General features: G+C 37.0%; 1 protein-coding gene across 1 annotated transcript; it reads right to left on the bottom strand.

Moving 5' to 3' along the window:
- Positions 1-19,649: 19,649 nt before the first annotated feature.
- Positions 19,650-20,646, bottom strand: LOC111894303 (uncharacterized). The gene is made up of 3 exons (XM_023890380.1): positions 20,563-20,646; positions 20,342-20,464; positions 19,650-19,976 (listed from the first exon to the last, which is right to left on the bottom strand). Exons 1-3 carry the CDS (start codon positions 20,644-20,646, stop codon positions 19,650-19,652), a joined length of 534 nt encoding a protein of 177 aa, XP_023746148.1.
- Between the last annotated feature and the right edge of the window lie 3,003 nt (positions 20,647-23,649).

The following is a 23,649-nucleotide window of genomic DNA, read 5'->3' as shown; positions in this document are numbered from 1 at the left end:
GGATTCGACGAGTAGGAGCTGGAGGATGAAACCCTAATTACGGGGTTTTGCACCCTATTTAAAGGTCCTTAGCTTTCCTTCCCAACCTCCCTTTTCACCTTCACGTCCAGAGAAACCCTAATAGCCAGTTAGTCTCTATTCTTGAGTGTGTGAGACCAAAAGAGAGTATTGGAGCATTTCTTGAAGAGTTGAGAGCTTGGGACAAGAAAGACCTTGTAGATCCAGCCTTTCCAATATTATGGCATCAAGATTAAGGTATAAAGCTACCACCTTTACATTTCATTGCTTAGATCTCCCCTTTATGGAAGAAAATGGTCATTTCTAGGGTAAGATAGACTCATTTTCGGGTTTGAGATTTTTACAAGGGCAACGTTTCAGATCTTGACTCCCGTAGGCTTTGTGGACAGAAAGCCTCAAGCTTTATGAAGCTTTGACCCTCCTTTATATCCGAAACCTTCCCCTAATTCTAGTTATGAGTGTTTTAGTTCCATAGAGCCTTGAATGCACATTAAGTTAGCAACTTTACATGATAACAACACCTTAGGAGCCTAGATCTACAGTTTGGAGCCTTGGTTTCATGAAGAAGCTTCTGTATGGATGAAGGACTGAAGGGACTCGACGAGTTGCATGGTCAACTCAGCGAGTCCAATTAATATTTTCGTGGACTCGGCTAGTCGGCTAGGGTTTTCCCAACCTTTAGACATGTATGAACTAGGCGAGTTGCAAGGGAGACTCGACGAGTCGGCCAAGGAGTTTACGACTGCAAACCTTAGGAACTTGACGAGTCACTCTAGTCACTCGGCGAGTTGGCAAGTTATGCAAGGAACTCAGCGAGTAGCTAAGGGTACTCGACGAGTTGAGGTCAACATTGACTGTTGACCTTGACCGTTAACTTTGACTTTGACCAAGGGTTGACTGGTTTGACTTTTGAGGATAATTGGTAAGCGGGTATTTACGAATTGGATCATTGAAGGTTATAGACGTTGGAGTTTGGGGTAGTGTTTCATGAGCGTGATTTCGTGGTTCAGTCCGGCATTGCAAGATGAGTTATTCTCACTATATCAACAGGGTCTAAGGCACCAAGGCCGGCCCTTTATCAGATTTGTATCTGGGTATTTGCTTGATATGCTTATTGATCTGGTAGATCTGCATCCTAGTAGATAGGAGGGTATTACATTAGTGACCTGATTTAGGTCGGTATCCTGGTTATAGGATGGTTGTTGTGTTAGTGATCTGTTAGATCGATGGGATTATCTGTTATATACATGCTAGCGTATGATATTTATTTGCACATGATTGTTTGATTAGTATGGGGGTTGGGTTGAGGCGGGTCCTGCTTCGTGTTGTAGGCCAACATACCCAGGGAGGATCGGATAGACTGAAGGCCTACGAGGGCCCCCAGTTAGGCTGAAGGCCCGATGAGTGGTCTGGATAGGCTGAGGGCCCCGAGAGGTCGGTCCAGACGTGCCGAGGCTAGGAGAGTGGGCCAGATAGACTGAAGGCCCGGTGTGGGAGGTCCAGTCATACTATAGACTCAGAGAGTGGACCAGGTGGACTGAAGGTCCGGGGCGGGAAGACCAGTCACACTGGAGACTCGTGATGCATGGCTGTTCTGTTACTTATATGTTTATATGATAAGGTTATTTGTATGGCGTTGGTATTTTGGTGGTAACTCACTAAACTTTCAGGCTTACAATTTCAGTTTATTGTTTCAGGTTTAGCGGATGGCCATGGGAAGGCGAAGGCGTGACCGTACACTTCCTCGATTGATGATTATGATTTCTGGGAACATTGATGTTTAAACTATTTTGAAAACAAATTGTAATAATTGAACGGTTTTAAATGATTTAAAAAGTTTTAAATTGGCTCGAATTTTATGGATGTTACATTGTGTGACCGGAGGGTCTTATGTGCTTATACTGAGTTATGTGATATCATAGGTTTTGTCTTTGTGATTTATGTTGTATATTACTCCTGTGCCTTATTGAGTTATTCTGTTCTTGTGAGACTAAAGGGTCTTCACTGAGATACCAGACTGGAGCGTCCAAACCGAGCTATGAGATCGGATGGTCTTCACTGAGACACATGACCGAAGGGTCCTTATCGAGATATAGCCATGAGAGGCTAATTATTTGCATGTGGTATTTTGGGGAACTCACTAAGCTTCGTGCTTACCGTCTTGTGTGATATGTGTTTTAGGTACTTTCAAGATCGCGGGAAGGCATCGGCATGATTGTACACACCTTTTAGAGATCATGATTTTGAGGATTCTGGGATTTTATCAAGCATTGTTGACTTGTGTTTTGACAACTTATACATTTTTTGATTCTTAAGAAATGTGATATTGAGTTTATGTGATTTTAAAAATGAAAATGTTAATTGAAAATTTAGAGTGTTACAGAATTGCCTCGAGTCTTGAGACAGGGTACCATCTTTATCTGTTTTATTTTTAAAGATCCCTTTTAAGCCTACAATGGAAACATCATTCGGTTTGGGAATTAATCTCTAGACCTTGTTTCTGTCAAATTTAGCAAGCTCAAATTGCATAGAAACAACCCAATCAGGATGTTCCATAGCAGCCTTGACTGAGTTTGGTTCAATTTTCGAAATAAAAACATTCAACATGCAAAATTCATGGCGTACATTAAGTACCTCATTCTTTGCACGAAGTTGAGCTCGTGTTAACACACCATCATGAGGATCTCCAACAACTTATTCCTTTGGATGACTTTGAGTCCATTTATCCATTGGAGGATATGCTGGATCAAAATCCAAAGGTGCATCTTCAAATGCTTCTTCATTCTCCAAATCATCTCCTGCATTTGATACATTGTCAGCTAAATCACGAAAAACATCATTTAAAGAAATTGGTTTATATCCATTTTGCCCCCCCTTAACAATTGGATCATTTGTATGATGCTCCCCCTCAACATTTTCAATTTCTTGATTTTGTAGATTGTCGAAATTGTGCCCCCCCCCCCCCCCCCCCGACTTCATCAGTCGAACTCAAGTGCTCCCCTCCACTCGAGCATTGGGTTGAACTGTTACATTATCGATATATAGGAGAATTTGCCGTTGAGTTGAAATCATCAATTTATTGTATACTGTCGAATCCTCAGAATGTTTTGATGCTTCAGGAATTCGATTATTCACAGCATTAACATCCGCATCAATAGCCCTATCAGGAGTACCAAAAATTAAATCGTAATCAAAATATAACGAATTTATACTTTTAGATTCATCATTTGATTCATTAATGCTTGGTTTTTGTTCAAAACATTTTTCAACTCTTTTGACATAGTAATCATCGAATGTAAGATTAAAGGTCTCTTCGATTTTCCTAGATCACTTGTTGAGCACCCTATATGCCGCAAAATTATGAGAAGATCCTAAGAATATTCCTTCATCAGCCTTAGACTGAAATTTCGAAAGATTATCCTTAAGATTCATAATGAAGCACCTGCAACCAAAAAGATGGAAAAATTTAACATTAGGTTTCCTGTTGTTAATGATTTCATATGGGGTGATATCAAATCGTCTATGAATAAATGACCAATTTTGAGTAAAACAAGCAGTAGAAACAACTTCAGCCCAAAGATACTGTGGAAGATTCGCATAACACCATTCTATTGAGGTGTGTAAGGAGACGAGAAATGTGCGTAATTCCTTTATCAGCCAATAACGAATCAAGAATCTTGTTCTTGAATTATGAGCCATTATCACTTTTGATCTTGGAAACCTTTTTCTTGAGACTTAATTCGATGCGTTTGATGAAATCAATCATCACTTGAGCAGTTTCTGATTTTAATCGAAGAAAATATACCCAAGTAAACCTAGAAAAATCATCAACTATAACCAAAATGTACCTGTTTTTGTTGAGTGTTTCAACTGTCGAAGGACCACAAAGGTCAATATGAAGAAGTTCCAAGGGTTCGATGATATTTGAATCAATCACAATTGGATGTCCTGATCTATGTTGTTTTCCGTGTTCGCAAGCTGCACATAAAGTATCATTATCAAATTTTAAAACTAGCAAACCTCGAACAAGATCTTTTACCACCAATTTATTGAGATTCTTAAAGATTTAATGAGACAATCTTCGATCCCATAACCAACTTATATATGAGGAAACCTTCGAAAGTAGACAAAATGAAGGAACATCAACAATGGGTTGATGTTAAGTGTAAACATATCGCCTTTTCATGTTGATTTAAGAAGAACTTCTTTTGTTTCTTTTTCGATATGACACTTCCTTCTTCATCAAAAATAAATTGATTGCCAGTTCCCGCAAAAAGTTGCAAAACACTGATCAAATTGTGTTGAAGACATTCGACATAAGCAACTCTATTGATTGTAAACTTGCCATTTGTCATCACTTTTCCATAGCCTTTGACTTTACACTTGTTATTATTTCCGAACTTCACAACACCACCAGTTTCAAGACTTAGATAATCTCTCAGGTTTTCCTTCTTCCCAGTCATGTGACGAGAGCAACCACTATCAGTATACCATTTATCATCGTATTGCTCGTCACTCAAAACCTGCAATCAATTATAGAATTTAGGTCCCCAAGGTTGTTTGGGTCCTTGGTGATTAGAATAAAATGCTTGATGAAATGAAGACCCTATTATCCAATTACGAACTTTTGACTTGCGCTATCAATTAAGTCCACTTCATTATTTAAGGGTATTGAAATGTAATCATTCGAAGGTTTAAAATCAACATTAACTTTCTCCTCATTCTTCTTAGTTTGAGTCTCACTGACTTTTTCTTTCGAAATTACTCTCCATTTTTTAATAGATGGATCTGAATCATTTGATGAAGAACTTCCATTTGATGATTCTTTTAGATATTTCTCATATGTATCCTTGATCTATTCTTGAGAGAATTTCCCTGATTGGAAATGTTTTCCCTTTCCTTCCAACCAATGATTGATATTCTTCACATTCGTTTTTCCCTTAACATATGAAGCTTTAACTGTTTGTTTCGAAGATGGGTAGGAAAAATGTGGTTGATCTGGCTTACAAGGTTCAAGTCTTTTCCCTTGAACTTTCAACTTTTCATAGTTACTAATTGGCATTTTTGTTGAAACATGAGGTTGGTAACGATTCTGAAACCGATTTTGATACCCAATTTTATGTTTTGGAAAAACTTTTTGTGGGTTCGAAAAGTGATTTTGATGTGGAACTTGTCGATAATTCATTTTATCATCTGATTGTAAGCCATTTATTTTAAAACTATTATTTGAAAACCTTTAATTTTGTGAGTTCTGAACAAAATTATTTTTTTGTTGATTTTTCACATAATTCTCATGATAATAAGTTTGAACATGAGATGTTTGTTTTGGTTTTGAAACATGCTCTTTGGTTTTAGAATTTTTTTTTTGTACTTGTGAAGGTTTTGAAGTCTCTTTTTTTTCAACAAAAGATTGATTTTGTGACTTTGGCTTAACATATACATACTCTTTCTTTTCAACCTTTTTGGATGAAAAACTTTGTTGTTTCTTTTTAGACACATAAATTTTCCAATAAGCCTTATTTCGAGCTTTGTTCATTGAAATTCCATTTTCTTGAGAAATCTTTTGAACATTTTCTTTTAAACTTTGAACTTTTTAAATTGGCTTTTCAGAAACTTTTACATTTGATTCTTTTTCCTCTTTTGGATTTTCTGTTTTAACAACCTGTGTTCAACTTGGCTTTTGTCGTTGAAACGTGTATGAATTTTTGGTGAGATTGTTCTCAATCGTGCTCTGATTTTAGAAAAATCCTTCTTTCGAAGCTTTCTTATTGTCCTCTTTAATAAGTTTGTTTATTTCAGGTTTAACACTTTCTCCATTTCCTTTAGTGACAAAAACTTGATTTGGAAAGATAATATTATCAGTGCACTTGAAGGTTGGATAAACCATAGAATATGGTTCAAGATAGTGGGAATCTTTTTCTTTCATGATTTTGTCAAATTTCTTTGTCTCTTCATAAACCTGATCTTCAACAATTCTAGAAATGATTGTTTCTTTTGAAACACAAGGAGTAGTTGATGTTTCTTCATCATCATCACTATCAGTTTAACTATCTTCGATAGTCACATGATCAGGATCAAAAACTTTCGAAGTAGAGGGTTGGTCTTTGTCAATTTTAACATTCGAATCATGACATATTTGTTTACCCTTAGCTAATGATTTGACATTAATGATAGATAACTAAGAACAGTCAACAACTTCCTCTTCTTCAATTTCACTGATATTGTCATCTTCGATATTAACAAAATTGTTTTGGGAATTGGATGTTGAAGGATGTTGGAGGCGAAGAAAGCAGAAATAACCAGATTATTGACATAAGTAATAACATCATCAAATTCAGATAACATAGAACTATAAGCACTTGAAGGAATATTAAAGGATTGAAATAAAGGACGTACCTTCGATGTCATTGGTGCATTGTCCCTAGATGTCGAAACAAAAAAGCAACCAATGATTTTCTCTTATTCTTCCTCCTCATACCTCGCGAACATGGCTCCATGCGTCAGATTTCTCATTTCTTCATCATCCAAGCCTGAAGACCATATTTGGTCATTTCCCTCATCTTCATCTTCTCCTTACGCTACTAGTGACAATCCCTCCGTCTTAGCCTTCACTTCTTCTAGTCTTTCTGTGTAATATGCTTCATCCTTAACCCTATTCTTATTTTCTTATTTCTTGGATAACATACAGTCAATCGCCATATGATTAGCGTTGTTGCAATAGTGACAATCAACTGCCGAATCCCCCTTAAGATTTTTCTCTTGCTTCAACTCCTCACCATTCACATCTTTCTTCTCAAACTTCTTTTCTTCACTCATTTTCCCAGTGTAGCTTCCTTTTGCTTCCCCATTTTTCGACTTCACATTGAAAGGATTTTTGTAAAACTTATTTACTCTATTGTTTGAATAAAAACCTGCAACTTCATCATCAGATTTGACGATAAGACCTTCTTTATTAGAACTTTCCTTCTCACTAAATTTGTTCTTAGTTTCTCTTCCTGATACCTTCGACACCAGTGCTAGTGGACCACCCAGATTGATCCTTGACTCTTCAACTATTTCATTCACTTCGCCTTCATGAGATTTTAACACATTGTAAAGATCGTTTAGAGAATAGAAATCAAAGCTTTGTTGTGTCTTTACCATCAAAATCACATTCCTCCACTCCTTTTGAAGCCCCATTATGAAAGTGAGATTGAACTCCATAGTTGACCTAGTGATGCCATTCCTATTTCACTTATAGATGATCTCATTCAGACGGTCATAGAACAATTCAATCGATTATGCATCTTTTTTCTTGAGTTCTCTTAATTCAACCAAACATTACTTGATCGAACTGATTTTAGTCTTTTTGTTGCCCTGATATTTTTCCTTCAACGTCTTCCAGATTTCTTTTGAAGTTTTACAACTTTCAACATACTTGTACACAACAGGAGGAAGAGCTCCACAGAGTTCTCTCATACATCTTTTATCGTTTTTCAGCAGCCTTGCAGTTTGATCAACAACACTTGAATTTATTACAGAAGAACCAATACTTTGAACAGAAGGATGAGGATCAACATCATCAGTAATGCACTTCCAAAGATCTTCATTAATTCCGTTTAAGTAATCCTCCATACGATCTGCCCATTGATCGTAGTAATCCAGAATTAGCATAGGAATCTTAGTTGAGGATCCTAGCAGATGAGAATAAGAAGTCATGGTATTCATATTGAAGTTTGCCATGGATGTATAGACAAAATCAGAGAAAAGCTTGAGAAATTTGAAAATAATAAGATGAATCAACCAGAAAATGAATAACAAACACTCGATTAGTAAATCGAAATGTAGAATCAAATCAAAACTGAAGATCTATAGAAATTTTCAGAATCAAAAGTGCGGAAACTTTTGAATCTAGAACGAGATTCAGAAAGCTTTTGAAATAGATGAAAATCAAATCAAAACAGTATGATTCCTGCTCTGATACCAATTGTAGCGACGATTGAATCGAGTAATGATACAAAATCTGAGTAAGAACATATTTAGAACACCCGATCTAAATAATATCTGGTTGGCTCGTTATATTGCTTGATCATAGAATATAATAGGAAAAGAGAAATGAGTACAAAACAATGATCCAAGTCTTAACCTCTAAGTGTATCCATCCGATATATATATATATATATATATATATATATATATATATATATATATATATATATATATAGGGATACTGGAAGCACAAAAAATATAAGGTTCTATGACATTACAAGCTTCGAAACTAAAGTGTCCGAATAATAACAATACAAACTGACTTCGATATTACAGACAACAAATACATATTCGACATCTCACAATAACCTTCGAAACCCTACACAAACCCATTCCATTCTCAGCCCCCACCTCTCTAACACCCTCTCTTGTAACCCTAACCCAATATTGAGCCTTGTGAGCAAAAAGAATGTGTTTTTAAGTGCTTTGGAGTATTCTGTGTGCACCTTAGAGAAGAAGGAACTCATTAAAGAAGTGTTAGTTGCATTAGAGCTTGTAGATCCAGACTTTTTTCACCTTGATTTTTTTCTAGAGGTATAAAGTTTAAATCTTGATGATGAAATTGTTAGATCTAGCTAGTTTTGGGTGTTATGAGCTTTTGTTCACTCTAAGTGCATAAAGTTTTGATCTTGAAAGTTTGTGACCTTGTTATGGATAAAGTTGGAAACTTTATCGATCTACACATCATTTAGTTTCAGATATGAAGGTTGGAGACTTGTACTTAATGGATTAAGTTGAAAAGGATGCACTTTTTGGTCCCTTTGAGACTTAAAGACTAGATCTTGTTTGTTGGGACCATTCTAATGGATAAAGTTGGAAACATTATCCATTATGGAACCATTATGAACCATAAAAATGTGATATTGGCCCTTCTATCCCTTCCATACAAGAGTTATGATGTCTTATTGGGTTAAGAACTTAGGGTTGTGGACATTAAGCACTTTATAGCCATGCAAAGTCATAAAGTTGGAAAATTTATTATTTAGGACATAATTTTGGGCTTGGATCTAAGTTTTGGACATAAGGGCTTAATGTAATAAGCTCTTAATGGAGTTATGAGCCTGGGTTGTGTATGCTGATCGTACCTGGTGGTATGTTGTGCGTACGCGGTCAACGCCCCACTTTTGGTCAACATCAGAGTATGATGGGTGTACTCTCTTGGTACGTAGGGAGTACTCCGTTGGGAAGGAATATTGAATTTTGGACCATGACCGCTGACTTTGACTTAGTTTGACCTAAGGGTATTTTGGGTAAATTGATTTATAGTTTGCAATTTGGGTTCCTGTTAATTGTATAGGTGACCGGTAGAGACAACTTTTTGAGCAGTGATTGGTGTAACTATTCTTTTAGACCGTGAGGTGAGTTCTTTTCACTATATCAATGGGTCGAAGGCACCAATGCCGAATCATTACTTTGTTAGATAGAATTCTAGTTGTCTATGTGATACTTGTAGGAAAGGCGAGGATCTGGCCCCCGTTGATTGCATGAAAGACTCGGATCTGGCACCTGGATATTGTAGGAAAGACCATGGGGGTAGCCCATGGCACTTTTATGTAAGACCGGAATTTGGCCCTTGACATTGCAAGGAAAGACCATGGGGGTAGCCTATGGAACTTGTATGTAAGACCGAGATTTGGCCCTCGACGTTGAAGGGAAAGACCATAGGGGTAGCCTATGACACTTGTATGTTATGGTATGTGGTACTTTGATGAACTCACTAAGCTTTGTGCTTACAGTTTTCATTATATGTTTCAGGTATATATGGTACTAAGGACAAGGGCCTTGCGTGATGGCACAACATCCCCCGGATTTTTTCACATTGGCAATTAATGATATTACTCTGATGTTGAAATAATATATTCACTTTGATCAGTTTTGGAACAACTCGTTTGTATGACTTATTGTTTTAAAAATAAAAGTTTTACCTTGGATTTTCGGGACGTTACATATTCGGTTATTTTTGATAAAAAACGTGGCGTAAAAATAATTTAAACGAAAAAAGAGGTGAGTTTTTTGGTAAAGAGGTCGGTTATATGGTATAATCCGGTGTATATGTGTCCAATGTACAAGAGTACATCCATTCCCTTGGTCGTTATTCGTTTTAAATTTCGACGCTCACAATTGGTTCATTGGTTCTTTGTTAATGATGGTTCTCTATTGAACGTTACCCTATATATATATATATATATATATATATATATATATATATATATATATATATATATATATATATATATATATATATATATATATATATATATATATATATATATATAGAGAGAGAGAGAGAGAGAGAGAGAGAGAGAAAGAGAGAGAGAAAGAGAGAGAGAGTGGTCCAAATGAGAACCCAAAAGATTAAGAACTCTAAGAATCCTCATTTTATAGTTATTAAACATGTAAAAATCCATTTATTTGTCTTTTTTGGCAAGAAAAAGGCAAATTCTTAATTTTTTTTACAGATTAATATTTTCATTCATATTTTAACACCATATATATTACATAATTTAATACAGTCCATTACTATTTAATAGACAAAATTCATAACTTAATATAATCAATTTTACAATAATTCAAATTTTCAAAGAAGTCAAACTCGAACTCTACCATCACCACCCACTACAACACACTGCCACCAACCACATGTGCCAACGTTGCATCCATCATTCATTCCAAATCAGATTTGCATTCATATAAAGTCATGTATTAATAACTTAAATACTACATTCACCATTTAATAAACATATTAATTCACTTACTTAGAGTTTAATGCAAAACTATTATAAAACTAGTACATTCTTACATATTTATTCAACACAATAAATAAATATATTTACAAAAAGATTAAAACAAACATTCATACATAAATAATTCATAGTTTAACACAAAATTAATAAAAAACTTGCAGTTTAATACAATTCACAGTTTAATGTAGTCAGTTCACAGTTTAATACAAAAAATTCACCACTTGATACAATAAATTCACAGATTAATCTACAAAAATGTTATATTCTTAACTTAAAACTTTCTGTTAGGAAGTAAAATAGATAACTTGCAAAACCAAAATCACACAAGACACAGTGTTGACGTGGTTTGGTCAAGGTGACCTACGTCCACAGGCATGAGGGGAGTATTCTTTATTTCAGAGCTCTCAACACAGAGGTTACGAGTATAATTACATAGAGATTCGACTATTACTATATAATTCAAGATACTAAATGGCCTAGCATGCATCCCTATTTATACTTGAGGGATCATACCTAAAACCCTAATGGGCCAAGCCCATAGGCCCTTGAAGGGTGTCAACCAATCACTATCTGCAATGCAACATCTTCTGGAACATTCTTGAGCATTATCATCTTCTAGGAATACTTGGATCAACATGGCACATCAAAGGAATCAATATGGCGCATCATGTACCAAGATGGTCCATGATGGTGCAATAGCTTCTTCATGGCGCAACAACAACCTTAGTTGGCGCAACAGGGATCAAAATGGTATAAGAGCATCAAGTATGGCACACAACATCAATCTTGGAGCAACAACGTCACCATGAGCAACAGGCACATGCATGGTGCAACAAGGACCCCTTGTTTCTCCATATCCCATCCAAGTGCTCCAAACCTCTTCCAAGTGCTCCAAACTCTATCCAGGTACTCCAAACCCCCTTGAACATGATCCGTTCCTTTGGCACTTGATCGGTTCCTTTGTCTGATGATCCATTCCTCTCTCCAATGATCCGTTACTTTGTCATATGCTCTGTGAACCCCAAGTGCTCCATTGAGGTACAAGTGCTCCAAATGCTTGATGAACATGATCCAAATGCACCAAATGCTCGAGTCACATTTAACAATCTCCACCTTGACTTGAGCATCATTTGAACTCTACGTCGAACAAGAACTTCCTCTCCCTTCCTGCCATTCGTCCCCGAAGGGACCTACCTCCTACGAACATCAACCAAGTCTAAGCAAAGCTTGAACTTCTCCATGGGCAACAACTTTGTCAACATATTTTCTGGGTTGACCTTGTGTGACATCCCTAAAATCGCGGCCAAAAAAGACCGATTTAATTTATGCTTTTAAAATGATTTTCAGAGTAATCATTTGATTTAAAAGAGTTGCGGAATTTGTTTCCAAAAAAAATATGATAAATAAAATTTATCAAAGCATTCCTTAAAGAAATGTATTTTCATTATATATCAAAACTCGGGATGTCATGTTCCGATACATACACAAAAGCATAAATGGCATATTATAAGCCTTACAACAGTTATACACAACTATTGGCCTATAAAAAAAATATCTTCACAAGTTGTCCAACTTATGCTCTCGCGCCACTACCTGTAATACAAATAAAACTGAGTGGGTCAGGCTTGGGAGCCTAGTGAGCATATAGGGTTTTCAACCCACAATAAATAATTATATTTAATTTCACCAACCAACAATAACCCGATTACCCATTCCAGTTATCTTCACTTTACGCCCTATAACAACAACTATCACAAGGGACCTAATCTAGGATTTTCATCGGGACGGACACTACTATAGAGGGGTTTCCTCAGCAATGAATGTCCGAAGGTAACCATGAGGGGGATAGAGTACACCGGTGAACACATCGTTCACAACACTTACAGGTTATGAACCTGCTAGCGTTCCACTGGACCGTCTAGAAAGAGTCTGTGGTCGTCATCCATACTCCGCTAGATGACTAGATCAACAACAACATCAACATCGAGACCTCTCATCATTTTATTTCATCACACATCCATAGTCTACCCGTGTTCTACCCAACATCTTTGTAGCTATATATATATATATATATATATATATATATATATATATATATATATATATATATACACACACACTAAGTGTGAGACCTATATATTATACGGGTTTGATAAAACAAAATATTAAATATAGGAGTTTAAAAGAAAATTATTTAAATTTGAAATTTTAGAATTAAAACTTAAAATTTAAATTTAAAAGGAAACATATTAAATACTATATGAGTACTAATATTGTAGTTTATTAGTTATTTTCAATTAAGGCAATTATTAATTGAGGTGTAAATATGATGTCTTAATTAAGGAAAGATAAAAAATGAGAAAATGAAAAATGGAAAAAACATTTATTAAAAAATATCAAAAAATAACATGTGTCCAAGTTAATGAGAGAGTGACATGTGGCAAAATTATTTTCATTTATTAAGGAGTATATATATATATATATATATATATATATATATATATATATATATATATATATATATACACACACACATACAACATAACACATGTATAAAACATTCAATCAATACTCATTTCAAATAACACACAACATATAACACATAACACGTATTTTATAGAGAATACTTCGTATTTATGTGTTAGAAGAAAGTAACTACACACTCACTTGATCATAAGTTGATCGGACAACACTACGACTCTAAGAGTAAAAGTTCTTATATGAAACTGTGATCTCTTCACACACCGGTCTTCTCACGGGTAGAGCTTCGGCTTGGAAACTCTTTTCTTCTCGGGATCTTTGGAGCTTTGGGACTCGCTTCGGGACTCAGAATGATACCGGGGCTTCGGGGGTATAAATTGCACGTAAAACGATGTAATACAAAGGGAGAGAGTGAGAAAGGAACAACCAAACCCGGCTGCCCCTTTGATTTCTATTTATAGGGCAAAAATGTTATGCTCACGTCGTGAGCCTCTTATACTCACGTCGTGAGCTCGATCATCATCTAGTGCATCATTGCAACTTGCCTGCTCACGTCGTGAGGACCCTGCTCACGTCGTGAGTTCTGACAGACCTCGAAGTTTGTGTTCCGAACTTCGGAAATTCATATCTTTCGCATACGAGCTTCGTTTTCGACGTTCTTAATATCCACGCGTAGGTGAGATTATGATCTACAACTCTCGCTTAGACTCTGTCGGCTAATTTTGATTATATTAATTTTAGTAGGCCAAGACAGGAAATCTCCATTAGAAAATCATATCTTCTTCATCTGACATCTGTTTTCGTCTGTCTTTTCACCGTTGGGCTACTATTGACGAGATCTTCGATTCTCGTTTAGATTGTTTCGGCTAGAAATCGCTCGATCTCATATTTGAACTTTGGGTAGTATACCGCTAAGTCGAAACTATGAAAAATCATAACTTCCTCATACGAAGTCAGATTTGGATGTTCTTCTTATGCACACTCTTGGTTTAACTTATTCTACGACTTTCGTTTAGATCACTAAGGCTAGATATCGCTCTATCTTAAATTCATATTTTACGTCATTCAGCGTCGTGCCGGTTCTGTCGTGAAACTTCGACATGTCATAACTTCTTCGTTATAACTCGGATTTCGGCATTCTTTATATATTCGGAAACCTCATCACGACCGCTACCACATCCTTCATAGATATCAACTTTATCTAACATTTCATTTTGACGCTTATTTTTATCCTTAATTCATTTAAGTCACACAATTAAGCATAAAACACATAATACTCAAATAATACATCTTTATTATTTCAAGACGGGTTACAAAGGTTAACCTAGACTATTACACAATCATTAATGCCTAGCCTAGAAACATGGGTGTTACACCTTGGTATCAATCTTCATTATTGAAAACTTGTCTCTTTCCAGAATATCCTGAATGAAATTCAGCCTGAAACCAATGCGCTTCGTCCTCTCGTGATACACAAGATTATTTTCAAGACTCAAAGCACTTTGACTGTCACAATACAAGGCATGTTTCTCCACATTCAGACCATGACTCTGAATAAGCCCTTGCAACCATATCTCCTACTTTATTCCTTCCGTTATGGACATGTACTTGGATTCAGTTGTAGACAAAGCAATGGTATCTTGTAACGTTGACTTCCTACTGATGGTACATCCGAATAAAGTGAACATGTACCACATCTGTGACCTGCGCTTCAACAACTCAACACCATAATCAGAGTCAGCATATCCCACCAAGTCACTCTTTGTATTTTCTCCATACACCAGTCAAAGATCCATTTTTCCCTTCAAGTATCCCAAGATCCACTTTATAGCTTCCCAAAGATTCTTCCCAGGATTACTCATAAACCTGATAACCACACTAACTGCATGATCCAAATCAGGTCTGGTACAAACCATATCATACATGAGACTTCCAACAACACTAGAGTACGGAACACTGCTCATGTACTTCCTTTCTTGATTAGTAGTAGGTATAGTGCTTGGACCAAGTTTAAAGTGAGCCACCAAAGGAGTTCCAAATAGCTTGGACTGATCACAGTTGAAGGATTGCAGAACTTTCTCAATGTACTTCTGTTGAGAAATACACAACCTCCCTGCTTTTCTATCCCTTTGTATCTCCATCCCCAATATCTTCTTTGTTGCTCCAAAATCCTTCATATCAAACTCATTCTTCAGGGTTGCCTTCAATTCATTTATTCTCGCCATGTCTTTGGCTGCGATGAGCGTATCATCAACATACAACAACAAATATATATATATATATATATATATATATATATATATATATATATATATATATATATATATATATATATATTGTAACGCCTGTGTTTCCGGGCTTGCCGTTTTTAGCAATATAATAGTCTAGGTTAACCTTTGTAACCCGCTTTGAAATAATAAGAATGTATTATTTGAGTATTATGTGTTTTGTGCATAATTGCTTAATTACGTGGTCTGATTAATTAAGAATAAAAATAAGCGTCAAAATTTAAGTGTAAAATAAACTTAATATCTTTGGTTAATGTTGTAGTAGTCGAAACGAGGTTTCCGAATATATATAGAACGCCCAAATCTGACTTCGTATGAGGAAGTTATGATTTATCGAAGTTCCGGCTTAGCGGTGTGCAGCCCGAAATACTCGAATTGAGATCGAGCGGTTGTTAACCGAAGCAATCTAAATGAGAATCGAAGATCTCATTGTTGGTATCGAAGCGATAAAAAGTTAGGCGAGAACGGACGTCAAACGAAGAAGTTATGAATTTATAACGAAAGTTTCTGTCGCGGCCTATTAAAAATAATTAATTAAAATAAAGTCCAAATTAGCCGACGGAGTCTAAACGAAAGTCGTAGAGCATGGTCTCACCTTCGCGTGGATATAAAGAACGTCGAAAACGGAGTTCGTATGAAGAAGTTATGAATTTCCGAAGTTTATTAATCATTTTGTAATTAAAATTAAATCAAAATTCGGAGGTATTATCCGAAGCCGAGTCACCCGTCTGATCCGAGGTACGCCCCGCGTACGCGAGAACGCCCCGCATACTCCGATAGTGTCGACACTTCGGATGACGCATGCAATGACGATTTCGGAGCCCTGTACGCCCCGCGTACAGGCGTACGCCCCGCGTACTCCGAGGTTCCAGCCTCTATATAAAGGATCCGAAGGCAGCCTCATTTCTTGTTCAATTTCTTCTCTTCTCTCTAGTCTTTTGCATCGTTTTTCGTGCCGAAGCTACCTCGAAGTCCCGGTATCATACTCTAGCCCCGAGGCAAGTCCCGAGATCCCGAAGATCCCGAGAAGCGCGGTTCCCGAGTCGAAGCTCTGCCCGCGAGAAGTTCGATTTTCGAGGAGATCTTCCAGATCTGCTGTGGATTACTACTTCTATAAGCCGTAGTGTTGTCGGATCGTCTTCTGATCAGGTGAGTGTGTAGTTATTTCTTCTAATACAATAATACGAAGTATTTTATATAAAAATACGTGCTATGTGTATATATTTGGTTGTGTTATGTGTGAATGAGTATTCACTCTCTTCTATCTTATAGATCTGCTTATTTCTTTATGAGATATGTGTTATGTGTGTGTGCCTCATCTGTTATGTGACATATGTGTTGATTAAAGCATGCTATACAGGTTTTTTTTAAACTACGTATGAAAATATATATTTTTATCTACTAATATGTTGGGTAGAACATGGGTAGATAGTTGGTGTGTAATAAACAGATGAGAGGCCTCGATGTTGTTGTTGTTGTTGATCTAGTTATTCAGCGGAGTATGGATAACGACCACGGACTCTTTCTAGACAGTCCAGTGGAACACTAGCAGGTTCATAACCTGTAGGTGTTGTGAACGATGTGTTCACCGGTGTACTCTATCCCCCTCATGGTTGCCTTTAGGATATCTATTGTTGAGGAAACCCCTTCGCAGTGATGTCCGTCCCGATGAAAATCCTAGATTGGGTCCCTTGAGATAGTTGTTTTAGGGACGTAAAGTGAGGATAACGGGAATGGGTAATCGGGATAGTGATTGGTTGGTGAAATTAAATATAACTTATTTATTGTGGGTTGAAAACCCTATATGCTCACCAGGCTCCCAAGCCTGACCCACTCAGTTTTATTTGTATTACAGGAAGTGGCACAAGGGCGTAAGATGGATGGATCATCTTGTTGTTTTGTTTACAAGTCTGTATATGTATATATTTGTTGAATGACTTGTAATGTTTGTCGTTTATGCTTTATGGTCTGTATCGGAACATGACATCCCGAGTTTTGATTATATAATGAAATGCATCTCTTGATGAAATGCTTTGATAAATATTATTTTATCATGTTTTGTTTTGGGAACAAATTCCGCAACTCTTTCAAATCAAAAGGATTTACTCTGAAAATATTTAAAAGCATAAATGAAAATCGGTCTTTTCTGGCCGAGATTCTGGGGATGTCACATATATATAGGAATATGGTGACAATTCCTTTAAGTAAAAACAATTGTCAAACTGGTTCCGAGTGTAGCCATTCGATATCATGAATGAATCAAATCTATTGTACCATTGTCTTGGAGACTGCTTCAAACCATACAAGGATTTCTTCAGCAAACATACATTGTCCTTCTTAGCATCAAGGAACCCTTTTGGCTAGGACACATAAATCTTCTCTTCTAAATTTCCATGAAGAAATGCATTTTTCACATCATGGTGTTCAAGATCCAGATCAAATACACTCACAATGTCCAAAAGAACCCGAGTTGTCTTGTGCTTCACGACCGGTGAGAACACCTTGTGATAATCAATTCCTTCTTTCTGAGAGAACCCTTCTTCTACCAACCTTGCCTTGAACCTAGCAGGTTCAACTCCTGGTATCCCTTCCTTCTTCTTAAAGATCCACTTGCATCCCACTGGCTTTGCTCCCTTTGGTAATGGAATAAGGTCCCATGTTTCATTATTCTCTACTGATTACATTTCTTCATTCATGCCCATCAACCAGTCATTTGCTTCTTTATTTGCCACAACCTCTTTATATGATTGAGGTTCCTCGGTTTCAATGTCTTCTCCAGTTGCTAAAGCAAAATCAATGGAGTTAAGTTCACCTGAATTCACACATCCCACATATTTGTTAGGTTGTCGAATAAACCTCTTCGATCTTCTCCTTGCTATAGATTCACACCCATCATCTTTTCTAGCATTAGCACCACTAGATGAAGATACCATGTGTTGCTCTTGGGTTTCATCTTGTCCAGGTTGTTCATTGCTACCTTGCTCTTTGTCACTTATCACAAATCTGTCTGGAGGTTGATATGCAAACTCCACCTTCCGGCTAGCACCCTGATCTTTGTTACCTGCTTGACTTGTTTCACCTCCTCCCAAGTTACCCATGTCAGATTCATCAAAGGTCACACCTCTGCTCATGATAAATTTAGGAGTTCTTCCTTCTTCTATACACCACAATCGATAACCTTTTACTTCTATCGCATATCCTAGAAATATGCACTTCATTGCCCTTGGCTCATGTTTAGCATCATTCATATGAGCATATGTAGGGCATCCAAATATACATAAACCAGAATAGTCTGAGGGTTTCCCGGACCATACCTCTTGAGAAGTCTTCAAGTCTATTGCAGTTGATGGTGATATGTTCACCAGATAGCATGAAATGTTAACTGCTTCCGCCCATGATTGCTTAGATAAGTTAGCAAATATCTGCATGCACCTTGCACGCTACATGAGTGTTTGGTTCATACGTTCTGCCACTCCATTTTTCTGTGGTGTGTGCCGTACGGTGCAGTGCCTCACTATACCTTATGCCTTGCCGAAATTATCAAATGAAGCATTGTAGAACTCCAAGCCATTGTTAGTCCTCAGAGTCTTGACCTGTTTTCCAGTCCTGTTTTCAACCATGGTCTTCCACTCCTTGAAATTCCTAAATACCTCATCCTTCGTCTTTAGAAAGTACAACAAACCTTCCTTGAATAGTTACCAATGAATGTCACGAAGTATGAGCATCCTCCTTGAGACTTCACTGGTACCGGACCCCACATATCTGAGTGAACATTCTCCAGGATTTCCTTTCTTGTGTGTTGACTGATACTGAACTTCATAGTGCGATGCTTTCCCTTGACGCAAGCTTCACAAAACTTTATCTTTCCAATAGCCTCTCCAACAAGCAATCCTTGTTTACTTAGAACTGACACGCCCTTCTCACTCATGTGCCCCATCTTATGATGCCACAACTGTGTCTTGTCATCACCTTCATTCAAGGATTGGGAGATAGCCACTGTTCCCATAACCATACTGCCTTCTAGGATATAGATCCCTTTACGATTCATCTTCCCTTTCATTATAACCAGTGAGCCTTTGGTCACTTTGACCTAGTCACCTTCACCAACGTACCTTATCCTATTCTTAGCCAATGTGCTAAGAGAAACTAGATTCTTCCAAAGTTCTGGAACGTACCAGAAATCTAACTTCCTGACCATGCCATCATGCATCTTGATCTGCACCGTGGCACTACCTTTGATACTGCTCACCCAATAATCGCCCATCTTGACTGTGCCATCCCATTCTTTGAATGAGTCGACCCAGTCACAATTATATGTCATGTGATAGGATGCTCCAGAATCCAAGACCCAAGCATCAGCAGAACTTGATGTACACACAGTCAGTACATCACCATCGTCCCCTTCATCAAAAATTTCCTGAATCACAACAGAAGTGTTATTGCTGCTTGATTAACTCTTGGACTTCCCATTCCTCAGTTGTGGACAATTGGTCTTGAAGTGCCCCTTCTCCTTAAAGTTATAACATTTCATGTTTGATAAACCTTTAGACTTTGATTTTGAATGTGATCTCCCCCTGTTTCCCCCTTTCCTCTCTTTTTTTCTCTCTCTCCCTGCAAACAAACTGGAACTGGACACCTCCTCTCTACCTAAAACTTTTCTTTTAAATTCCTTGGACATCAAAGAGTCCTTCACATCATTCATAGTGATCGTTGTCCTACCATAAAGCATGATATCAACAAAATTCTCATATGAGTTAGGAATCGAACATAGAGAATGAGTGCCTGATCTTCATATTCAATATTCACATCAACACCTTGTAGATCCAAGATGATACGATTGAAGTTATCCAGATGACCTTTCACTTGGGTACTTTCAGACATTCTGAGAGTGCACAACCATTGCTTCTGATACAAATTGTTCGTCAGTGAGTTGTTCTAGTACTTTCACAAAGTTTACCCCAGAGCCCAGAAGCAGTTTTTTAATCCACAACCACCCTCAGTACTTCATCTGTTAAGCTCAATAGAATGGCACTATGTGCCCTCGCCATAATATCCACCTTCTTATCAGCTGCCTTGTCCTTTGGCATTTTTGCCTCTCCTTCTAGTGCCGACGCACATCCTTGTTAAACCAGAAGAGCCTTTATCTTCACTTTCCACAAAGTGAAGTCATTTGAGCCATTGAACTTCTCCAAATCGAACTTGTGAGTATACATCTTCAATCACAAGAATACAAACCGCAACTCTAATACCATTTGTTAGGAAGTAAAGCGGATAACTAGCAAAACCAAAAGCACACAAGATAATATTTACGTGCTTCCGTCAAGGTGACCTACGTCCACGGGCAGGAGGGGAGTATTCTTTATTTCAGAGCTCTCAACACAGAGGTTACAAGCACAATTACACATAGATTCTTCTATTACTCTAGATTTCAAGATACTAAATGACCTAGCATGCATCCCTATTTATACTTGAGGGATCAGACCTAAAACCCTAATGGGCCAAGCCCATTAGCTCATAGGCCCATAAAGGGTGTCAACGAATCATGATCTACCATGAAACATCTTCTGGAACATTCTTGAGCATTATCATCTTCTAGGCATACTTGGATCAACATGTCACAACAAAGGAATCAATATGGTGCATCATGTACCAAGATGGTCCATGATGGCGCAATAGCTTCTTCATGGCGCAACAACAACCCTAGTTGGTGCAACAGTGATTTAAATGGTACAAGAGCATCAAGTATGGCGCACAACATTAATCTTGGAGCAACATCATCATCATGAGCAACCGGCACATGCATGGCTCAACAAGAAAACAAGATGGCGTAAGAGGAGAACAAGATAGCACAAGAGCACCCCTCTTGACCCATCTCTTTGCACAAAAAGGACCCCTTGTTTCTCCATATCCCGTCCAAGTGCTCCAAACTCCTTCTACATGCTCAAAACCCCCTTGAACAGGATCTGTTCCTTTGGCACTTGATCAGTTCCTTTGTCTGATGATCCATTCCTCTCTTAGAATATTCATTCCTTTGTCACATGCTCAATGTGTTGGATAAGGTGTCTAAGTCCATAACTATATTTAGTATGTACTTGACCCGACTTAGCATGGTCTATTTGGGTTGCATCGCATCGGAACAATTGGATAGACAAATGAGAAAAGAATACTTGTGATTTGTTAATATATTATAAGTTCTAATATATTAGTATGAAATCATATTATTTAATTAGTATTGATTGAGAATTAATTTGGAATCAATTTTGTGATCAAAAGAGACTAATTAAATACATAGGGATTGATTGTGTAATCATTCATTCTTATATAGTGGGCTTATGATCCATGATTCATTAGATTGGGCTAAAACCCATAGGGTGATCCATGGATGCTCCATGGAGGTTAAAACCCATGGATCATGGAGGAAATGAAAAGTCATGCACATTAGGGTTTGCATGGTGTAACCCTACATGTGACACACTATATAAAGAACCTCATAGCAAGTAAAATCGGCCACTAGACATAAAAGTGAGGGCTAGCCAAATTTTTGAGTACAAGTGTTCTTCTCTCATGTTATTCCAATAGTTGTGGTGTTGTATGAGACATTTGAGGCATCACACTTGGGGTGCTAGGCTCACAAGGTCTTAAGGAATCAAAGCTACAAGAAAGGTATGTTATTCTACTAGTTTTTATATTAAATATACCCCATGATATGCTAGTTAGGATGGAAACCTTGGAAAATGAAAGTTTGCATGTATAATAGAGAAAACATAGATCCAAGGTTTCTAGGGTTGCATGTGCCCCATAGGAGTATTAGAATGCTCAAAACTCATCACCATGAACCCCAAGTACTCCATTGAGGTCCAAGTGCTCCAAATGCTTCATGAACATGATCCAAATGCACCCAATGCTTAAGTCACATTTAACACTTACATTTACACCTGTAGATATGGATAGTCATTTTACAACTTAATACCGTTAATTCACACCTTAAAATAGTGAATTCACAATTTAATATACAAAATTCATCGTTTAATATAATAAATTCACAGTTTAATACACGAAATTCACAACTTATTACAGTTAATTCACAGTTTAATAAAAAAAATTGACATCTTAATTCAATAATTCCCAGTTTAATACACAAAAATTATAAATTCGCAACCATATTCTAAACTTATAACTTATATTTATACATTCATATCTAGAGGCATTTCTATGCATTAAAATGTGAATTTGTTATATTAAGATGTGAATAACATTCACAGCTTATTACATAAAATTCATAGTTTAATACACTACAATCACACCCCATTTACATGTATAAAATTTAGATGTGCATAAAAAAATCAGAATTCACAGTTTAATAAAACATCTCAGACACTAATTCAAAGCTCAATTCAATGTTTCAAACACTAAAATTCACAAGACAATGCATAAAAAAAATCAGTATTCATAGTATAATACACACTTCAGACACAAATTCACATCTTAATACAAAATTTTAAACACTTATTCATAACTTAAAACCTTACATATTTTGGTGAGGCGTTTCACCAAACACATTGTGTGCTTATTGTTTCTAGATCTAATGTGATTTACATATCTTAGATTCTCATGTTCCTTAGAGTCTTCGGATATTCCAAATCTGAGTTTGTTACCGTATAGATCATCGTCAGAGCAGATCTGAAGCACAGTGAAGGCGGTGTTTAGAGGAGAAAACGACGGTTGTGGTTGAGCATAAGCGAAAAGAGGAGGAGGTGGTGGTAGTGGAACAAATCTGATATTGTTTGTTTACTCTAGCAATAGAAAGCAACAACGAGGGAAGGTGATGGTGATGGTGACGGTATAATATCTAAAGAAATCGCACTGAAAATAACTTACCTGATTAGATTAGAGTGATGTTGGAAAATCGTATATCTGGAAATGTTGGTTGTAGATCTGAAGGCGATGGTTCTAGACCTGAATGCGGTGGTTCCAGATCTGAAAGCGGTGGTTCTAGATCTGAAGAAATCACACCAGAAAACAACATATCTGATCAAATTAGAGTGACATCGGAGAATGAATCATAAATCTGGAAGTGTTGGTTGCAAATA

This window comes from Lactuca sativa, chromosome 3 (assembly GCF_002870075.4).
Source record: "Lactuca sativa cultivar Salinas chromosome 3, Lsat_Salinas_v11, whole genome shotgun sequence".
NCBI classification, from domain to species: Eukaryota; Viridiplantae; Streptophyta; class Magnoliopsida; order Asterales; family Asteraceae; genus Lactuca; species Lactuca sativa.
This window is presented reverse-complemented; position numbering and strand designations above follow the sequence as displayed.

What these genes read in the sequence shown, in the direction of transcription:
- LOC111894303 (XM_023890380.1), bottom strand. Translation starts at nt 20,646, where the DNA reads ATGCCAAAGGACAAGGCAGCTGATAAGAAGGTGGATATTATGGCGAGG. An exon ending in TATTGAGCTTAACAGATGAA is followed by an intron (nt 20,465 to 20,562) that starts GTACTGAGGGTG and finishes AATTTGTATCAG; the next exon opens with AAGCAATGGTTGTGCACTCT. An exon ending in ATATTGAATATGAAGATCAG is followed by an intron (nt 19,977 to 20,341) that starts GCACTCATTCTC and finishes GTTGTGATTCAG; the next exon opens with GAAATTTTTGATGAAGGGGA.